The following is a 16,109-nucleotide window of genomic DNA, read 5'->3' as shown; positions in this document are numbered from 1 at the left end:
TCAAAACAGATAAAAACAATAAAAAAAACAATACAAAAAGACATCAGTAAAACAAACAACTTAAGATTCATATGTAAAAGTAAACAAGTGGGTCTTCAGCTTAGTTTTAAATACATCAATGGACGATGCCTGCCTGATTTCAGCAGGCAGACTCTTCCATAATGTTGGTGCCCGGAATGAAAAAGCCCGTTCCCCAACCGTCTTTTTACGGACCTTTGGAACATTCAAAAGCCCAGTCCCCTGGGCTTTTGAATGAAAACTAGAAAGTGCAAAATAACAGCTGTTAATATATAAAGACGTTTATTTCTACCATTCCTCTAGTATTCCACCAACTGTTTAGCATCCCAGGTGTTATGTCACACATCACAAACCAATAGTCCTGTAGCTCAAACTGTAATCAACAGCTCCGGTCATTTAGAGCAGGAGTCAAACAATCACTCTGAAATTAATCATATTTGTAGTTTTTTGAGCAGGGCATGTAACACTTCCACTGATTGACTGAAAAGAGGCGAATATATGGAACATTTCTTTCTATCTGAGCTACCCAGTTACCTAAATGCTCTGGGTGGGCCAAGCATCTTTAAAGAGGAGTTGGTGTAAAATTTTTTAAACTTAAAAACATCAGGCATGCATCAGAGTAAAAGAGAAAATTGTCAAAATTTGAATTTTTAGGATATTGAGGTGATAATGATCTGTTGGCTTGTTGTAAATATTAAGTCAACTAAACACTAACCTTTGGGTGAAATCATCTCCCTGTGGGGTTCTTCAAGGTTCAATTATAAGTGTAAACCTTCTAGCCATTGTTTTTAACATATACAGTATTCATTTTTACAATTATGCCAATGTTGCATGGGGATATCTGTTGTTACAAGATGCCTGTGCACCTAATAAATCATTTTTTCACCATTTAGGAGATCATACTTTCTGCAGCTCAAGAATGATGCAGGAGATGCTCTTGTCAGTAGCATTCAAGCACAACAAGTAGGTACAACTATCTAAACTCTATTAGCAATGTTCGCAAATCATTTTTTTTTATAATGTCAGGATTTATTAACAGCACGAAACTTTTAATTCTTAAGCTCTTAACCCAAAGTTAATAAACGAAAGTGTCTCTGTGGCATTGCACCTGTTAATTGAGCAGTTTACAGAGAATATGTGTTTCAATCACATCATGTGGATCAGGGGTGTCAAACTCATTTTAGTTCAGAGGCCACATTCAATCCAATTTGATCTCAAGTGAGCTGGAATAGTAAAATCACAGCATAATAACCGATAAATAACGACAACTCCAAATTTTTCCTTTGTTTTAGTGTAAATAAGTGTAAGTACATTCTGAAACTGTTTGCATTTAATGAACTGTCTTTCTACAAAACATTAGGAACCGTTTCAACAATATTATGCCTCAGTTTTTTATTTAAACATTACAACTTACAGGTTGTAGAGTGCCTGCGACTGAATAATCTAGTATTTTACTTTAGAAAAAGACAAAAAACAAAAAAAATAGACAAAATATAACAAAAATGACAACAAAACAATGACAAAAAATGAGACAAAGAACACGAAACAAACAAAAAATGACAAGAAAAATAGACAAAAAAGTTACAGTGACAAAAAAATGGCAAAAATGATGAAACAAAATGACAAAAACGATACACAAAACAATGAAAAAAGCAAAACACAAAATGACAAAAATGAGACAAAACCACAAGTGAGACAAAAAGGAAATACAAACTGACAAAAACATGACAAACAATAAAAGTCAGACACAAAAAGACACAAAACAACAAAAATGACAAAATATTACAGAAATGAGAAACAAAATGACAAAAGAACAATGAATAATCTAGTATTTTACTTTATGATCAAACAACTTGTGAAGGTCTAGAAATCATTTTAAATTTATAGTTTTACTAATTTACAATTTGCAGTTTATGTCTTCTCTGTAATTTTTACACTACACACAGTCTTCTCGTGGGCCAGATCAGACACCCTGGTGGACCACTTTTGGCCCACGGGCCGCATGTTTAACACCCCTGATGAAGATCATGGAAACTTAATTCCATTACTTATTAAATTTATTCAACTTCTTTGAGTGGTTTAACAAACCACCAAATAATCCCAAAACATGCTGAAGTTTAAGTAAGTTTGTTTAATTTATTATTTATTTCCTTCTTTCGCTTCACTGTATTTATTTTTTTGTTTTTCCATGATCCTTCCTCAGACAAGGAAACCAGAGAGTTAAATATACTTTTTCTTGTTCCTTGTTCTTCAGAGTAACTTTATCTTTCATCCATGTCCGTATATGTTTCCATTCTCCCTCGACATTCCTCGCTGTCAGCAGGCAAAACAATAGCCGATGAGTCTGAAAGATAAGCAAAATCTTGTTGGACAAACGTCATTTAAAGCCATATCTTCACCCTAGTGTCTCTTAAGCTGTCACATTGGAGGTTTCTTATCAGCTCCAGTAGCTCCAGCTGGTTTGGATACAGTTGGATGATAAAGCAGAGCAGAGTGGAAACTGATCATGCAGTTCAGAACATGCATTCAACCTCTCTGCAACGTATATTTAACAGCTTCAAGGTAGAGTTATTGGATAAACTTGGTTTTCTTTCAAAGTAAAATAGGTTTTGACTGCGGTGGAGAATGCAGTGTTGTGGATTTTCACCAGAAAGTGCAATGATTTGACACGTTTTAAATCCACATTCTGTTCGTATAAATTCTGACCTGAGCATTTGGCCTGTAGAGGAATCTTTAAGTCATGCTAAGCTGCTGTGAAGCGTCTTCTAGATCTAATCGAACCTGTTCGCCCAGAATGCCGTGCAGGAAGTCATGTGTTTGGGTGTGTGCAGAGAGAAGAGAGAGGGAGGAACAGTTAGATGATAAGGTGTTAGTTTGAATTTCTCCTGTAGGCTGTAAGAGCTCCTGGCGTGGATTAGTAGCACAGCAAGATGCTAAAATTGAAGAAAAAGAAGAGCTGAATTTTTTATTTCTTATTGCAGGTAAATATTTCTGTCTTTTAAGTGATTTTTTTGGTCATTTTTCAAGTAGAAAACAGAAGCAGAAGTTTTGTACAGTCTCAAAGTAAAGTTCTCTCTTTACTTTTCACCATTTTCACCAGTCTTTTATAACATGTTTTAGTATAATTTGTGCAAAATTCAAATTGAAGTCTTTGTTTTAATAGGAATACTAGATGCTGCTTTATAGATTTTCCTTGCAGTGTATGTCATGTTTTGCATAAAATGTGAGAAAGACAAGTGGAATTTGACTGAGCCATTTTGATAAGAGATTATCATGTTTTTACAACCGAGACACATCTGAGGAATTATTTAAGTAATATTTAACCCGTTCACGTGTACATTCAGGATGTTCTGAGCCGGTGAATGTCTGGGTGTTTTTTGGGAATACATGTGTGTTACTTTTGGAAATATCTACCAACTCTACCTTATAAAAAAACAGCAAGGTTGTAGGGCAGACTATGAGTGTTTGTATAATTTTTTAGACTTGGCTTTACTGCATTTAGGTAGAAATACGGTGTTCCAGGATACTACAATACAGTGCCAAATCCCAGGTTTATATCAATATACTGTAGAAAGAACTGTGTAGGAAATGTGAAGCTTTCAACACATAGAGCCCAGAGTTTAGTGGTTTAAAAGAGGACAAGTACACAGAAATATTGATCGTCTATAAGATTTCGTGGAAAATCATTTGGAGTCTGAATGTCTGGAGTCTTCAACACAAACATGTTCCTTGTTGATGCTCTCACAGGGATTCTACCGCAAACACATTCAGCGGTTGTTGTTTGGTCTTCAGCTCAGTCAGACTGAGATCAGCTGACTAAAATATTAGACCTCTTCAACCTGAGAAGCTCTTTTCTTACTTTGATAGTACAATTTTAACCACTCAGATAGAGGTTTATTCATCTTTTATAGCTCCATGGTGCTTTGTTGCAGAAATTAATGGTTTCTTTCTATAAGTTTTTGGAAACTGTAGGACTTTCTATTCTGTCATTTACTGTAAACATGTGCAGTTACTTTTTAACCCCTTAACTTTGCACCAAATCATCTATGCAACTCTTGCAGTGCTGATGTAAACTTAATCGACTAAAAGCTGAGGTTTGGCAATTTGATGTAGTATATAGAGTTTTATTTCAAATTGCATGTGATAAAGAACGGTCTGTGGAACCAAAAAAATGTATAATTGTTCACTTATAGTCTTGATTATGTGTATTCTTCCCCCAAAGCCCCCCCCAAAACTTTTATACACTTTGTTGAAATTGTCAAATTTTACTTGATTTACTTTTTTCTGCATGATTGAAACCAACTGAGGACGATTCTGTGCTTCATCCTGACTTAAAAGTGTCATTCTCGTCATTACCATTCATTTTCCCAAACTCATACATCTTCACTGACAGAGGCTTGTGACTGTAAATGCCAACTTAGGCAGAGATCTTTTTGAGTCATATAATATTTTTATAGTATTTTTAAGTATGTGATCAGATGAAAGAGAGAAGCAAATCCCACTTTTATAGACCAGTCACCTACAGGTTGACTAACATGACTAATGAACTGATTATTTCAGCAGTGATTGTTTTGATTAAAAGTAGAGCTAAATATATCACATATTAGCTGCTCACTCCTGTTAGTCACCAAATACTGTGGTTAGTTAACAAGAAGAAATCATGTATTGCAAATAATAATGTTGTTTGAACTTTTAGCATGTCTATAAAACCACCCCAAATATCCCGTGGTCCTCACATGTATATACACAGATCTGGTATGACATTACAACCACCTGCTTAATATTGTGTTGGTCTCCTTCATGCTGTTAAAACCCCTCTGACCCAGTGGGACATGGACACAGGACCTCTGTGGATGTCCTGTGGTAGTAAATTCTGTGGGTCCTGTGGGTAGCAGGGTGGGTTCTACCTAGATCAGGCTTATCCTGGCACATCCCAGAGATGCTCAATGAGATTTGTATGTGGGGAGTGTGGAACCCTGGTGAACAGATTCAAGATTCAAAAACTTTATTGTCATACACGCAGCAGAAACACAGTGGTTAGTGATGAAATTCTTATTTTGCAAACTCCCTTCACACAACTGAAACAAATACAATGGAATAAGATAAAAATGAAATAATAAGATATAATAATGATAAAATAAAATAAATTGTTACAAATAAATTCTGTGTGCAAATGTTGACAATATTGCAATATATCATATGTAAACAGTCAAGGGATGTGTGCGAAATATTGCTTCTAGTTATTGCTGGTGAGTCAGTGATTTAGTAGCCTGATGGTCTGTGGATAAAAACAGTTTTTTAGTCTGGTGGTCCTTGCTTTCACACTCATGTAGCGTCTGCCAGACGGCAATGTGTGCTGTGGATGGGTGTGGTTCTTGGTGATGTTGTGGGCTCAGTGGTGTAAATGTCCTGTAGTGGGGGAAAGGCTGCTCCATAGATGAACTGTGCTGTCTTAATGACACACTTACTTAACAGTTTAGCTCTGTCGTGTTCCCTGGGCCACTCCCGAGCAGTTTTTGTGGTGTGTTGGGGTGCATTGTCCTGCTGAGGGTGGCAACTGGCATCAAGAACTGCTGTTGCCATGGCAGTGTGAGGGTTGCTTAACCTGCAATGCTTAGGTGGGTAGTACATGTCTGACATCCACATGAATGTCAAGACTCAAGGTTTCCCAACAGAATGTTGCATTATAACAAGATGATCGATGTTCACTTCACCTGTCAGTAGTCGTAATGTTGTGGCGGATTGGTGTATGTTCATGTATTTCAGAGGCCACATGGATGCAGAGCGTCATGGTGGCTATTATAGACCTTGTGGCTCCCGTGGAGCTGATTTCATCTGCTGGAGAGCTAAAGATGCCATTTTCAGACGCCATCAAATACAGCATTCTGGCCATCTCAGTCACTCTCCTGCTGCTGGCGCTGGGCATCCTGGCCTGGCAGATCTTCAGATGCTGCACACAGTCGCACAATACGTACAACCAGCAAGACACAGGTGAGTAGACGATCTAGTAAACCGCCAAACAGTGATGAGGCTCGATGTGCGACCAGGAGAGAAATTCTTAAATGCCATCTTGTGTGTGATTTTTCCCTCTAGTGAGCAGTAACCTGCTTTACACAGATGAGAAGCCGACAACTGCAGGAAACTACTCAGGAGCTCCAAGTACTAAGGTGAGAGGAAAAATCCAGCTTAACAAATCAATAAATGAGGTTAAGTGTCAGTCATGGTTTAATATTTGAGGGGAATCTTCCAGGCAATACTCAGGGCAAAGTCTCTTCACTTGGGTGTGTGTCTGAATGAGGTGAGTCTGAATTATGAAATGCAGTTTTTGAATAACTGAGATGAAGTAAAGCTTCAGTAGTCACTTACTAATTCTACTTGCTGCTTTAATCATTCAGCAACCCAATATGAGAACTTCAAAATTATGCAGCTCAAATGTTAACAACTTGGTTCTAATCTTTTTATATGCATGACTTGGTTGTTATACCAAGTTGTAAAATAGCACAGAACAGTTTTATGTGTAACAGTTACAAACAAAACAAATAGTCAGAGGACTTTTAATGGAAAATGTAGATGTATCGAGGGTGTGATCAGCCTCGGACCTACAACTGAGTAGAAATTAAAGTGCCTGTAAGGAATATCTAACCATCTTGGAAGTTTTCCCTGTTTATTGCTCTTTAATATTTCAGTGGCTAGAATTTACAAAAAAGATCCATTCATGTCAAATTAAAAACAGTTTTCTATAAAGTAATGCTAATTAATTAAAATGTAAACTGTGTAATACTTTTTCAACCCTCTTTAAAATGACTCATCTAGTTAAACGTAGGTGCAGTCAGTTGATGCTAGACATCTCTTGCAGTTTTCACTTTGTCATTAAAGAGTCTTTATTTGTAAATTCTTGTCACAAATGGCAAATTAAATGACCATGATTCGATGTTGAAAAGCAATAAAAGGAGAAAACTTCCAATCGGTTGATTACTTTTTATAGAAACTGTAAGTACAGCAGGATATCTCATTAAAATGATACATTTTAATGCACTTTTAAACCTTTAGTAGACATTTCTATCTTGACATGGCATTTTTTAAAGCAAAAATGGTTATTATATCTGTGAGAGAAGTCAGGTTAGTTAACCACAGGTTGTTTGAAGTATTTGTGTTGATGTTAGGCTCTTCCATGTGAGATGATGTTTGAGAACTTGGACGCTGTCTGTTTGGATAGTCTACTGTTTGCTTCATATCAGATGACTAATGTGTCAGTGAAAGTTCTGCTGAGTTTAAAACCAGTTAGTGGTTTTTTACATTGATAGGAAAAATGCAGGGAAAATGAGAGATTAGGACAAAAAGTGTAGAGAAAAAGTTGAGCTGAAATATAACATCACAAGCTACAGCTTTCACTTCTGCTACTGTTATCACCACCAGTGCCTTTTTGATTCATTTTTAATTTCATGTTGATTATAAAACAGATAATTTTATCATTGGGTGTTGTTTTATTCAGATCATGTGAAGATGCGCCATAGAGGCAGAGTCGTTCATGTACATAAAGATTCCTGAGCACGCTTGTTCAAACAAAGGGAGAGCCAGAAACCAAATAAAACCTGGAGGTGCTAGTGTTATTAATGCACTGCTGATGGAAAATGTGTGATCTGCAGGTGGAGGATGTCAGCACTGAGGCCCGCAGACTGAGTCGATGTTTGTCTCAGACGTCGTTTCCGTCCTCAGGATCCAGCCAGAGAGACGAGGACATGGGAGAACAGGAAAGCATTAAAAAGGTAGCAGACGTTTCTGTACAATCCTGATTTCAAAATTAACATGCGAGTTGGTGACGACAGTGGATTAATGTGTAGGAAAAGGGAGAAGAAAGTAGAATTTTGAAAAAATACGTTCATGGGTGCACTATGATAACGTGCAGTCATTTTTGTGAAAAAAATTCTATATGCCCACCTGAAAAAACACAGTCAAATCCAGTTGAAAAAAAAGAAATATGGATCCTAACAGTTAGACCACCCTTGTTTTCTTCAATTTCTTGTTCATTTTAGGATAATTAGGATATGTTTCAACTTACTGTGTTTTAAGGGAGTTTTGTGACACCGATCAACAGACCGATTATAGTTTTTCACTGCCTGGCTACTGGTTACTGCTCAGGATTTGTATTCATATGGCAAATTTTAACTGCAATGTGTGAAAATCCTTCATTTGAACCGATACAAATCAGCGATTGCGCATTCCTGGGCAAAGTCTGCATCAGTGTTATTTGTCTTTCATATCACATCTTCATTCACCAGGTTGATGGATCGCTTCGGTTCTCCGTCTACTACGACCGGCTGCAGTCTCGTCTTGTGGTCACCGTGTTGCAGGTCGAGGGTCTTTTGCAGCTCAGCCAGACCTGCAGACTCCAGCCGTTTGTGAAACTACGACTCATGTGGGCTGGATCAGAGACAGTGGAGGTGGAGGGCTTTACAGATGAGGAGGTAATTTAGTCTGGTCATGGAAATGTAGGCTTGTCTTTTAATGCCTTTACTGTATTTTTTGCATAAAGCTCTAGCAGATCTTTTGGCCAAAGCTTGTGCCAAAATATGTCAGATTACTGCCCTGATCCCCTCAGGGTGAAGAGACGCTGCCTGTTCTGTGGACGGTGCTGCAGGAGTGGAGGACTCGCACTGTGAAAGGCAGCTGCAGCCCTTTATATGGAGACCAGTTCAGCTGTGTTCTGCAGGAGGACAAGCTTCATCACGTCAACCTCAGAATGGAGGTCCTGCAACACACAAACACATCCCAGCTAGAATTATTATGTTCCAAAAACATTCTGAGAACGTTCGACTAATGTTGTTAGAGGGAAGTGTTCTTCTGGTTCCCAGAATGGTTTTCTTAAAGGCAGTATAACTAACAATGCTCTAAAAAGGTTTAGTGGTAGCATTGTTTGACCGTTAGAACGTTCCTCCTTTGTTATCATGTAACATCATGGGAACATTTCATAGAGTCTATAATGTGTTCCTCAACAACATTCCCAAAACATCCACAGAACATTGCTGGCAGAATGTTCCACCTTTGTTAATTTATCACATTACAGGAACATCTTATAAAGAACGTTCATCATTAAAAGTGTATTTGCATAGAGAACTTCCTGTGTTGTTACTGGGGAAACGTTTTGTAGCAGAACATTCTATAATGTGTTTCCTCAACAAAGAGACAAAATGTTCCACCTTTGATATTATCATGTTTAAGGAATATTATAGAACGTTCTGTGTAAAGAAACGTTTTGTCATTTGAGGCATTGATTGCATCTGGAAAACATTTTTTTTGAATGTTGGTTTAAGAACGTTCCTCTTTTGTTCAGGTTTTCATCAAACACAATGAGAATGTTTGACAGAAGAGCGTTCTATAATGTGTTCCTAAACAATATTCCCAAAACATCCCCAGAACATTGCAGGCAGAATGTTCCACCTTTGTTAATTTATCACATTAGACTATCATGTAAAATTGCAGAACATTGTGGGAACGTTTTATAAATGCTATAATGAGTTCCTCAACAACATTCCCAAAACATTCACAAAACATTGCTGGCAGAATGTTCCACCTTTGTTACTATATCATATTACAGGTACGTCTTGAAAAAACGTTTTTTGTGCTGAGAACATGCTTCCTTTGTTATTGTTAAGGTTTTATAGAAGAACGTTCTGTAATGTGTTTTGTCAACATAAAGACAAAATATTCCACCTTTTAATATTATCACATTTAGGAACTGTTATAGAACGTTCTGTGTAAAGAAACATTTTTTTCACTTGAGGCCTCGATAGCATCTGGAAGACATGTTTTTTGAATGCTGGTTTTAGAACGTTCTTCCTTTGTTATCATGGAACATAATGTTTTCCAGAAGAGCGTTCTATAATGTGTTCCCCAACAACATTCCAAAAACATCCACAGAACATTGCAGGCAGAATGTTCCAACTTTGTTAATTTATCGCATTAGGCTATCATGTAAAATTGTGCAACATTGTGGGAATGTTTTATTTATTCTGTAACGTGTTCCAACGACAACATGCCAAAAGCATCCACAGAACATTTCTGGCAGAATGTTCCACCTATGTTAATCTATCACATTATAGGAACGTCTTATAAAGAATGTTCTTTCCTCTGAGATCTTAGTTACATCTTGAAAATGTTTTTTGAATGTTGCATCGAGAACATACTTCCCTTGTTATTATTGGGAAAATGTTTTATATAAGAACGTTCTATAATCTGTTCACTCAACAAAGAGGCCAAATGTTTAGCATTATTATACCATATTATAGAAACGTTATAAAGCGTTCTGTATATTAAAAAAAAAATTTGTCCTCTGAGGCTTCAATAACATCTGGGAAACATTTTTTTGAATGTTGGTTTGAGAAGGTTCCTACTTTGTCATCATGGAACATCATCTGTGTTCCCGACAACACCCACATTGACATTGGTTGACATTAAAAGTATTATATTAAATTTGTAGGAACACCACTGGAAATGAATACATTCTGAAATTGTTGTTTTCTATAAAAATGATTAGAACTTCTACGTGATGTTGGGAACCTTCTCTGCCAGCTGGGATCTCTCTTCCTCAGTGTCTCTAAAATCTTGTTTGATCCGGCAGACTCATGAGGTTTTCCGTATTTATTAGGACTAACAAAACACATCCACGACTGCAATGAATTAAAATGTGCACAACTTCTATGTTAACTGTCATATTGTCCCTTCAAAAGCATTTAAAGCCATGAGTAGTGCAGTCATTCAGGCCTTACAGTACACACAGTGTTGAGACACAAACAAGAGATTTCACAAACCACTCCCGAGAGAAAACGGATTGTGTTTGAACTATTGTGTGCTTCTGTAAGTCTGTCCTGTGTCTGTTTATATCTCAGGTGAAGGACTTTGATAAATTCTCCAGACACACAGTGTTGGGGGAGGTGAGGCTTCCTCTCAGGCAGCTCAACATCTTTTACCCTCTGGAGCTACAAGAGGAGCTGCAGATACCCCAGAAGGTACAACATGCAAATGTTATCCCTCCACTTTCAGCTGGGATGAAATGAGAGATGCTTCTGAAAAATGTAGTGTAGAATATTTTAACATAATTATAAAACTTGGGAAAAAAAACAATCAGGTGCAGAAATTCATCCCATTTCCCGTAGTTATCCAAACTCATGCAAATTACCTGATTTTCTCTGTAATCCTATTCAAAGAAAAGAGTAGCTGAGTTATTGCTGACAGTTTTGAAGAAACGTTGTGACATCAGATGCACAGCACTGAAGGAGTAGTTGAACCAGTTTTTTACACTTTTCCTACAAGTTTAAAGGAACAAAGTGGACTTTAAGTTTTGCTGTTAATATGTATGAGTCATTCCAGAATTGGAGGACATTTGGGTTTAATTTTTAAAAAATAATTAACCTTCTCTTTTACAGTTTTCTGCTCCATATTCATCAATAATAGGTAATAAACTATCAAATGCTTGATTGGCTCAGATTATACATCAATGGTACAGTTTTTATTATATGTTTTATTTGTTGTTTGCTAACCCTACTCTAATCACAGTAACATGGCTGCTAATCCATGCTAATGTTAGCTTTTTCTCAGGAGTAGAAGCTAGATATTTAGCTAGCTGTTGCTGCAGACCAAGAGGATAAACTTGTTTATGTAAAAACTTAAAGAAAAAAGTAAAAAGAATTTGTCTTATCCTTTTAATATGACGTAGAGTGAGACATTCAGTCAAGCTGACAATGTTATGAAAATATGAAAAATAGAAGAGAGGGCATAGCATTGCTGTACCCATTTTTGAGGAAAACTGTTTGTTAATTCCAGCATATCATGTGATTCACTGTTTTCTTCTTCTACCAGCTAAAAAGGTTATGCTAACAGGGTTGCTGTGGGACACACACTCCATCCATAATAATTATAACTTAAAATATTTTGTTGATTAAAAAAATGTTCTTACAATTACAAGAGACATCAATGAAAAAATAATACCAAAAAAGGAAATTTAAATTTCATTTTAGCTGTTTTAACTGAGATTCAGTGTGGGATAGGACAAGAGAAAAATGGCATTTTAGGGGGAACTCTAGATTAATTTTTTATTATTAAAAATATTTTCAAACATTCTTTTCTCCTGTTTTTTTAGAGTTGGTCTCAAGACAAGTAAATTTACAGAACAACTGAATGTTTTAGTTTTAGTATTTTGTACATAGATTATTTGAAATTTGATGGGTGGGATGTAAAATGTCCTCCAATTCTGGAATGACCCATATGTACTTTTACCTATTTAGGATTTTTCATGCAGTAGTTTTACAGTTGATGGAGTATTTTGGTACTTAAGTAAAGCACATGAATGTTTCTTCCCCCGCTGATCCTCTTGCTGTCTGCTCAGGATCTTGTGGGAGAGGTGCTGCTGACGTTGAAGTTTCTTCCCACTTCTCAGAGGCTTGAGGTCGGCCTGCTGAAGGTCAGGACGGTCCTCACTGAGATGTGCTCGGATGCAGGTAAACAAGAAACACCTTCGCAAAAATAAAGCACTCGCACACGGTTAGAAATTCACTGCATCTGTGCCGTGCAGCCCTGTATGCCAGGATCAGCGTCCAGTGTAACCAGTGCAAGCTGAGGTACCAGAAAACCTCTGCAGTGGATCGCTGCCTGGTGACCGTCTTCAATCAGGTCCTCATGTTCTCCCTGCCAGAGTCTCCTGTGGAGCAGTGCAAGATTTTGGTCTCTGTGTATGAGACTCACGCAGCTAGGAAATCAGCCAAACGTCTGATCGGACAGCTGAGTGTGGGGAAGGAGAGGAGCAACGAGGACGAGCACTGGACCTGGATGATGCGCTCAGTCCGCCAGCCAGTAGCAAAGTGGCACAGCCTGCTGATCTGAGGTGCAGCTCATGAACTTTGTCCACTACACGCTTGTAGTGAGGTCTTCATGTGCCCGCCTAAACAACAAATTCAACTGAAGCCTCATGGTACTTGATCTACTTGTTCACCCTCATCTCTTCAATTTCTGCTTTGAGGTCCAACCCTTATCATATTGAAAGAGCTTTAAAGATTAAAACTAGCACTCCCCACTTCTTACGTTTTGCACTTTGTGTACTCTCTTACTGAGTAATTGTGTTTTTGTGTTACCGTTAAATTTATCTGTGTTCTTTTGTGCTTGTTTTAACTGTTCATTCTGCATTATTATATCTTTCTGTTGCAAATGAGTCAATTCACTGATTCTTTGTGACAAAGAAGAAACTTATGGTTTATAAGTTGGAGAGACCAAGTAATACTTGTTTAGTGGGTATGTGAAAAACATTTCCTAAGGACAAGAGGCTGTACTGCGAAAAAGCAAAACCTAGCATGACTCAATCTTCATGCCTCCTCTTTTTAACTTTATCTACTTGTGGTAGTCGGTGGCAATACTCAACTTTTCTAAAGTTGAGGAATGCCCTGCTTACACTTACATAGTTAATGATTACATATTCAGTTTCAGGTTGAAGCGATTGTTTGGATGCACCACACTGATTTCATGACAGGCCCATGTGTCCATCAGTCAGTTTAACAGTTTATTTTGTTTGTGAAAACAGAGTAGCACTTCTTGAGTCATATATGTGAATTTTATCCATGACCAGCCAGTACCTGAACCAGTCACTGAGGACTGGAACTTGGTATGATGATAACTATTGTTGGTCTATAAAAGCTGAGTACATTTTTTTTTTAAAAAATGATGAATTCCAAGACAGAATCCAAATGTTTAATTTTTCAAAACTGAATAAATACTTACTGCTCATGGAGTACAATGAATCCTCAGATTTTTTTCAAAATTCTGTTTCTTCATGAATTCCTTAAGTTTAATATAAGTGAACATTTTTCTTTCTGCTAATCAACAGTGATTAGAATGTATGCTATATTTAATGATGGAATCCTAAAAAAAATGGAGAAAGCAGGATAGGTATAGGTATTTGTAGTAGTAATTACAAAATGACATTTTGTTGGTGGAAATGCACTAAATGCTGCTGTGGGACTCCTTACATTTCAGTAGATCCCCTCTTAGGTCACTGTTTGGGTAATTTATCAGTATTCTATCTATGCAGATCAGTAAATAATTACAATTATATGTCCATGGAAACGATAAATGTTAGTAAAAATGTCCTGCATACTTATCACATTATAAATATTCTTTATATGGCCTGAACCAATGTGGTGCTGCGGGGGTGCACCATCTGTTTTGCGCATGCGTGACCGTTTAAACGCAGGCGGCAATGGACGGAGAAAATTCCAGACGTTTTTTTCTTTTTTTCTGAAGGTAAGAAAATAATTCCAGAAAATAGCTCCTAAAATTGAAGTCAGGTGTGACAAATCGTCTATTTAAATCATGTATCGCCCTTATGGTGTTTACTGTGACCATTTGAAAACAATTACTGGCTCCTAATCGTTTTTCAGGGTTTTTTTTCTTCATTTTCGTTTTAGCTAGCTAGCTAATTTAGTAGCTTAGATGTAGTGCAGCTAGCATAGCAATTGGCTGCAGATCGCATATACTATTAGCTATGTGTAATTGTCAAGTTCAGTCACTTTAGTGATGTATATAGCACATTTTAAACAGCCAAAATGCTTTCCTGTAAAATAAATAGTATTTTTCTTCAAGTTTATTGTTGTTTTACTTGGTGTTAGTAATATTTTGCAATATTAGCAGTGTTTTCTTTTTTAGGTAAGTGCTTTGTATAGCTGCTTATGGCCAAATTAGTTTCATCTTGAGATTGAGATCAATTTTCTTTTTACTGTTATGTTTAATTTGTGGAGTATGTGGTGTTATTTCATTAATATTTATTTGCTTTTTTGTAAATTTGGCTTTAAAAGCTTTTATGTACTTAATGTTTGAACAGTGTTGACTTTCATGTGCTCAAAGGCTCACTACCATCCTAGGAATATAAACATGTTTTGTATAAGTTAGACAAAATAAACAAGCAGTAGATTATATTACTAGAGAAACTGAAACCAGAGAATTGTTCTTGACTAATGAACAACTAAAACGATGTTTAATGTGTCCAGATTGTTCTGTCTTTTGAATAACAAGGGTAGCAATAATTTTAGCTGTTTGTAGTGTAATAATTTCCCCTCTCCTGTTGAGTTATGTATAACAATGTCAGCCTATTTTTACATTTTATATAAAGGTACATTGTTCTAATGTGGTTATCCTGTCATTGTCTGCACAGGATCTTGTTGGAGAGGTGTTGCTGTCATTTGATTTTTTTTTCCCTCTTCTCAAAGTCTTGTGGATAGTCTGCTAAAGTTCATAATGATCCTGACTGAGATATACTTAGAAGCATATTGACAAACTCAGATTACGTTCTATACTTAGTAGGTAATGCACAAACACTTTCACAAAAATAAAGCCACCAGATTTCAAACAAGAACTGTTACAAACTAGCCTTATATGTATCTGTGTTGCACAGCTCTGTATGCCAGGATCAAATTGTGAGATTACTGGCATTACTAATTTAAATACTGAGGTTAAATTTTGAATATTAATTCAATACTGTATGGAGGTTTATGCATCAAAAGCTTTGTCTTTGTTCTTGTACCCATAAACAGAGATCTATGTGGAGAATGGGATGACAGCCAACACAATATTTTCCTGGCAGTTTCAACACCATTTTGAAAGTGTAAGTCTAATGCATTATCTGGCTCTCACAATAAGAAAATTCTAATAATTTAGCCAATGATTCACACTAAGAAACATTCCTAAAAAATTATTATTTCCCCCACAGAACTGATCATGTCTTTTTAGGAGGCCACTGCTTCATAGGTTTGTCATAGCAAAATGGAAGTTAGCAGTGTTTCAAAGCAAGATATTATTTTTTCACAGCTTAAAAGCAGTACAAGAACATGTAACATAGACTTCATAGTGTTTTAAAGAAACCCTCAGACATAATAAAAGTAAACTACCATGGAGCAGAATTATGACTCAAAGTTATTTTTATACCATGTGTAGTAAAAACATATATACTAAGAAATATTAAATCTTAACACTGAAAAAAAATATGTTTCTCTGTAGTATATTGAATCCCCTTAATTGGAATAACACCTTCCATTTATTGTAGAAATGCATAT

General features: G+C 36.6%; 1 protein-coding gene across 3 annotated transcripts; it reads left to right on the top strand.

Annotated features, from left to right (window-relative positions):
- Positions 1 to 35: 35 nt before the first annotated feature.
- syt19 (synaptotagmin XIX) lies at positions 36 to 13,792 on the top strand. Of its 3 annotated transcripts, none has more exons than XM_035942364.2 (9): positions 36 to 981; positions 5,785 to 6,009; positions 6,112 to 6,185; positions 7,665 to 7,784; positions 8,298 to 8,483; positions 8,618 to 8,764; positions 10,905 to 11,024; positions 12,401 to 12,512; positions 12,587 to 13,792. In XM_035942364.2, exons 2-9 carry the CDS (start codon positions 5,796 to 5,798, stop codon positions 12,892 to 12,894), a joined length of 1,281 nt encoding a protein of 426 aa, XP_035798257.1. In that variant the 5' UTR covers positions 36 to 981; positions 5,785 to 5,795; the 3' UTR covers positions 12,895 to 13,792. The 3 variants fall into 3 exon arrangements, with proteins under 3 accessions (XP_035798257.1, XP_023152879.1, XP_054864969.1); XM_023297111.3 differs by lacking the exon at positions 36 to 981 and adding an exon at positions 993 to 2,999; XM_055008994.1 differs by lacking the exon at positions 36 to 981 and having other exon boundaries at positions 3,011 to 6,009.
- Positions 13,793 to 16,109: the final 2,317 nt, after the last annotated feature.

Source organism: Amphiprion ocellaris, chromosome 3, assembly GCF_022539595.1.
Source record: "Amphiprion ocellaris isolate individual 3 ecotype Okinawa chromosome 3, ASM2253959v1, whole genome shotgun sequence".
NCBI classification, from domain to species: Eukaryota; Metazoa; Chordata; class Actinopteri; family Pomacentridae; genus Amphiprion; species Amphiprion ocellaris.
This window is presented reverse-complemented; position numbering and strand designations above follow the sequence as displayed.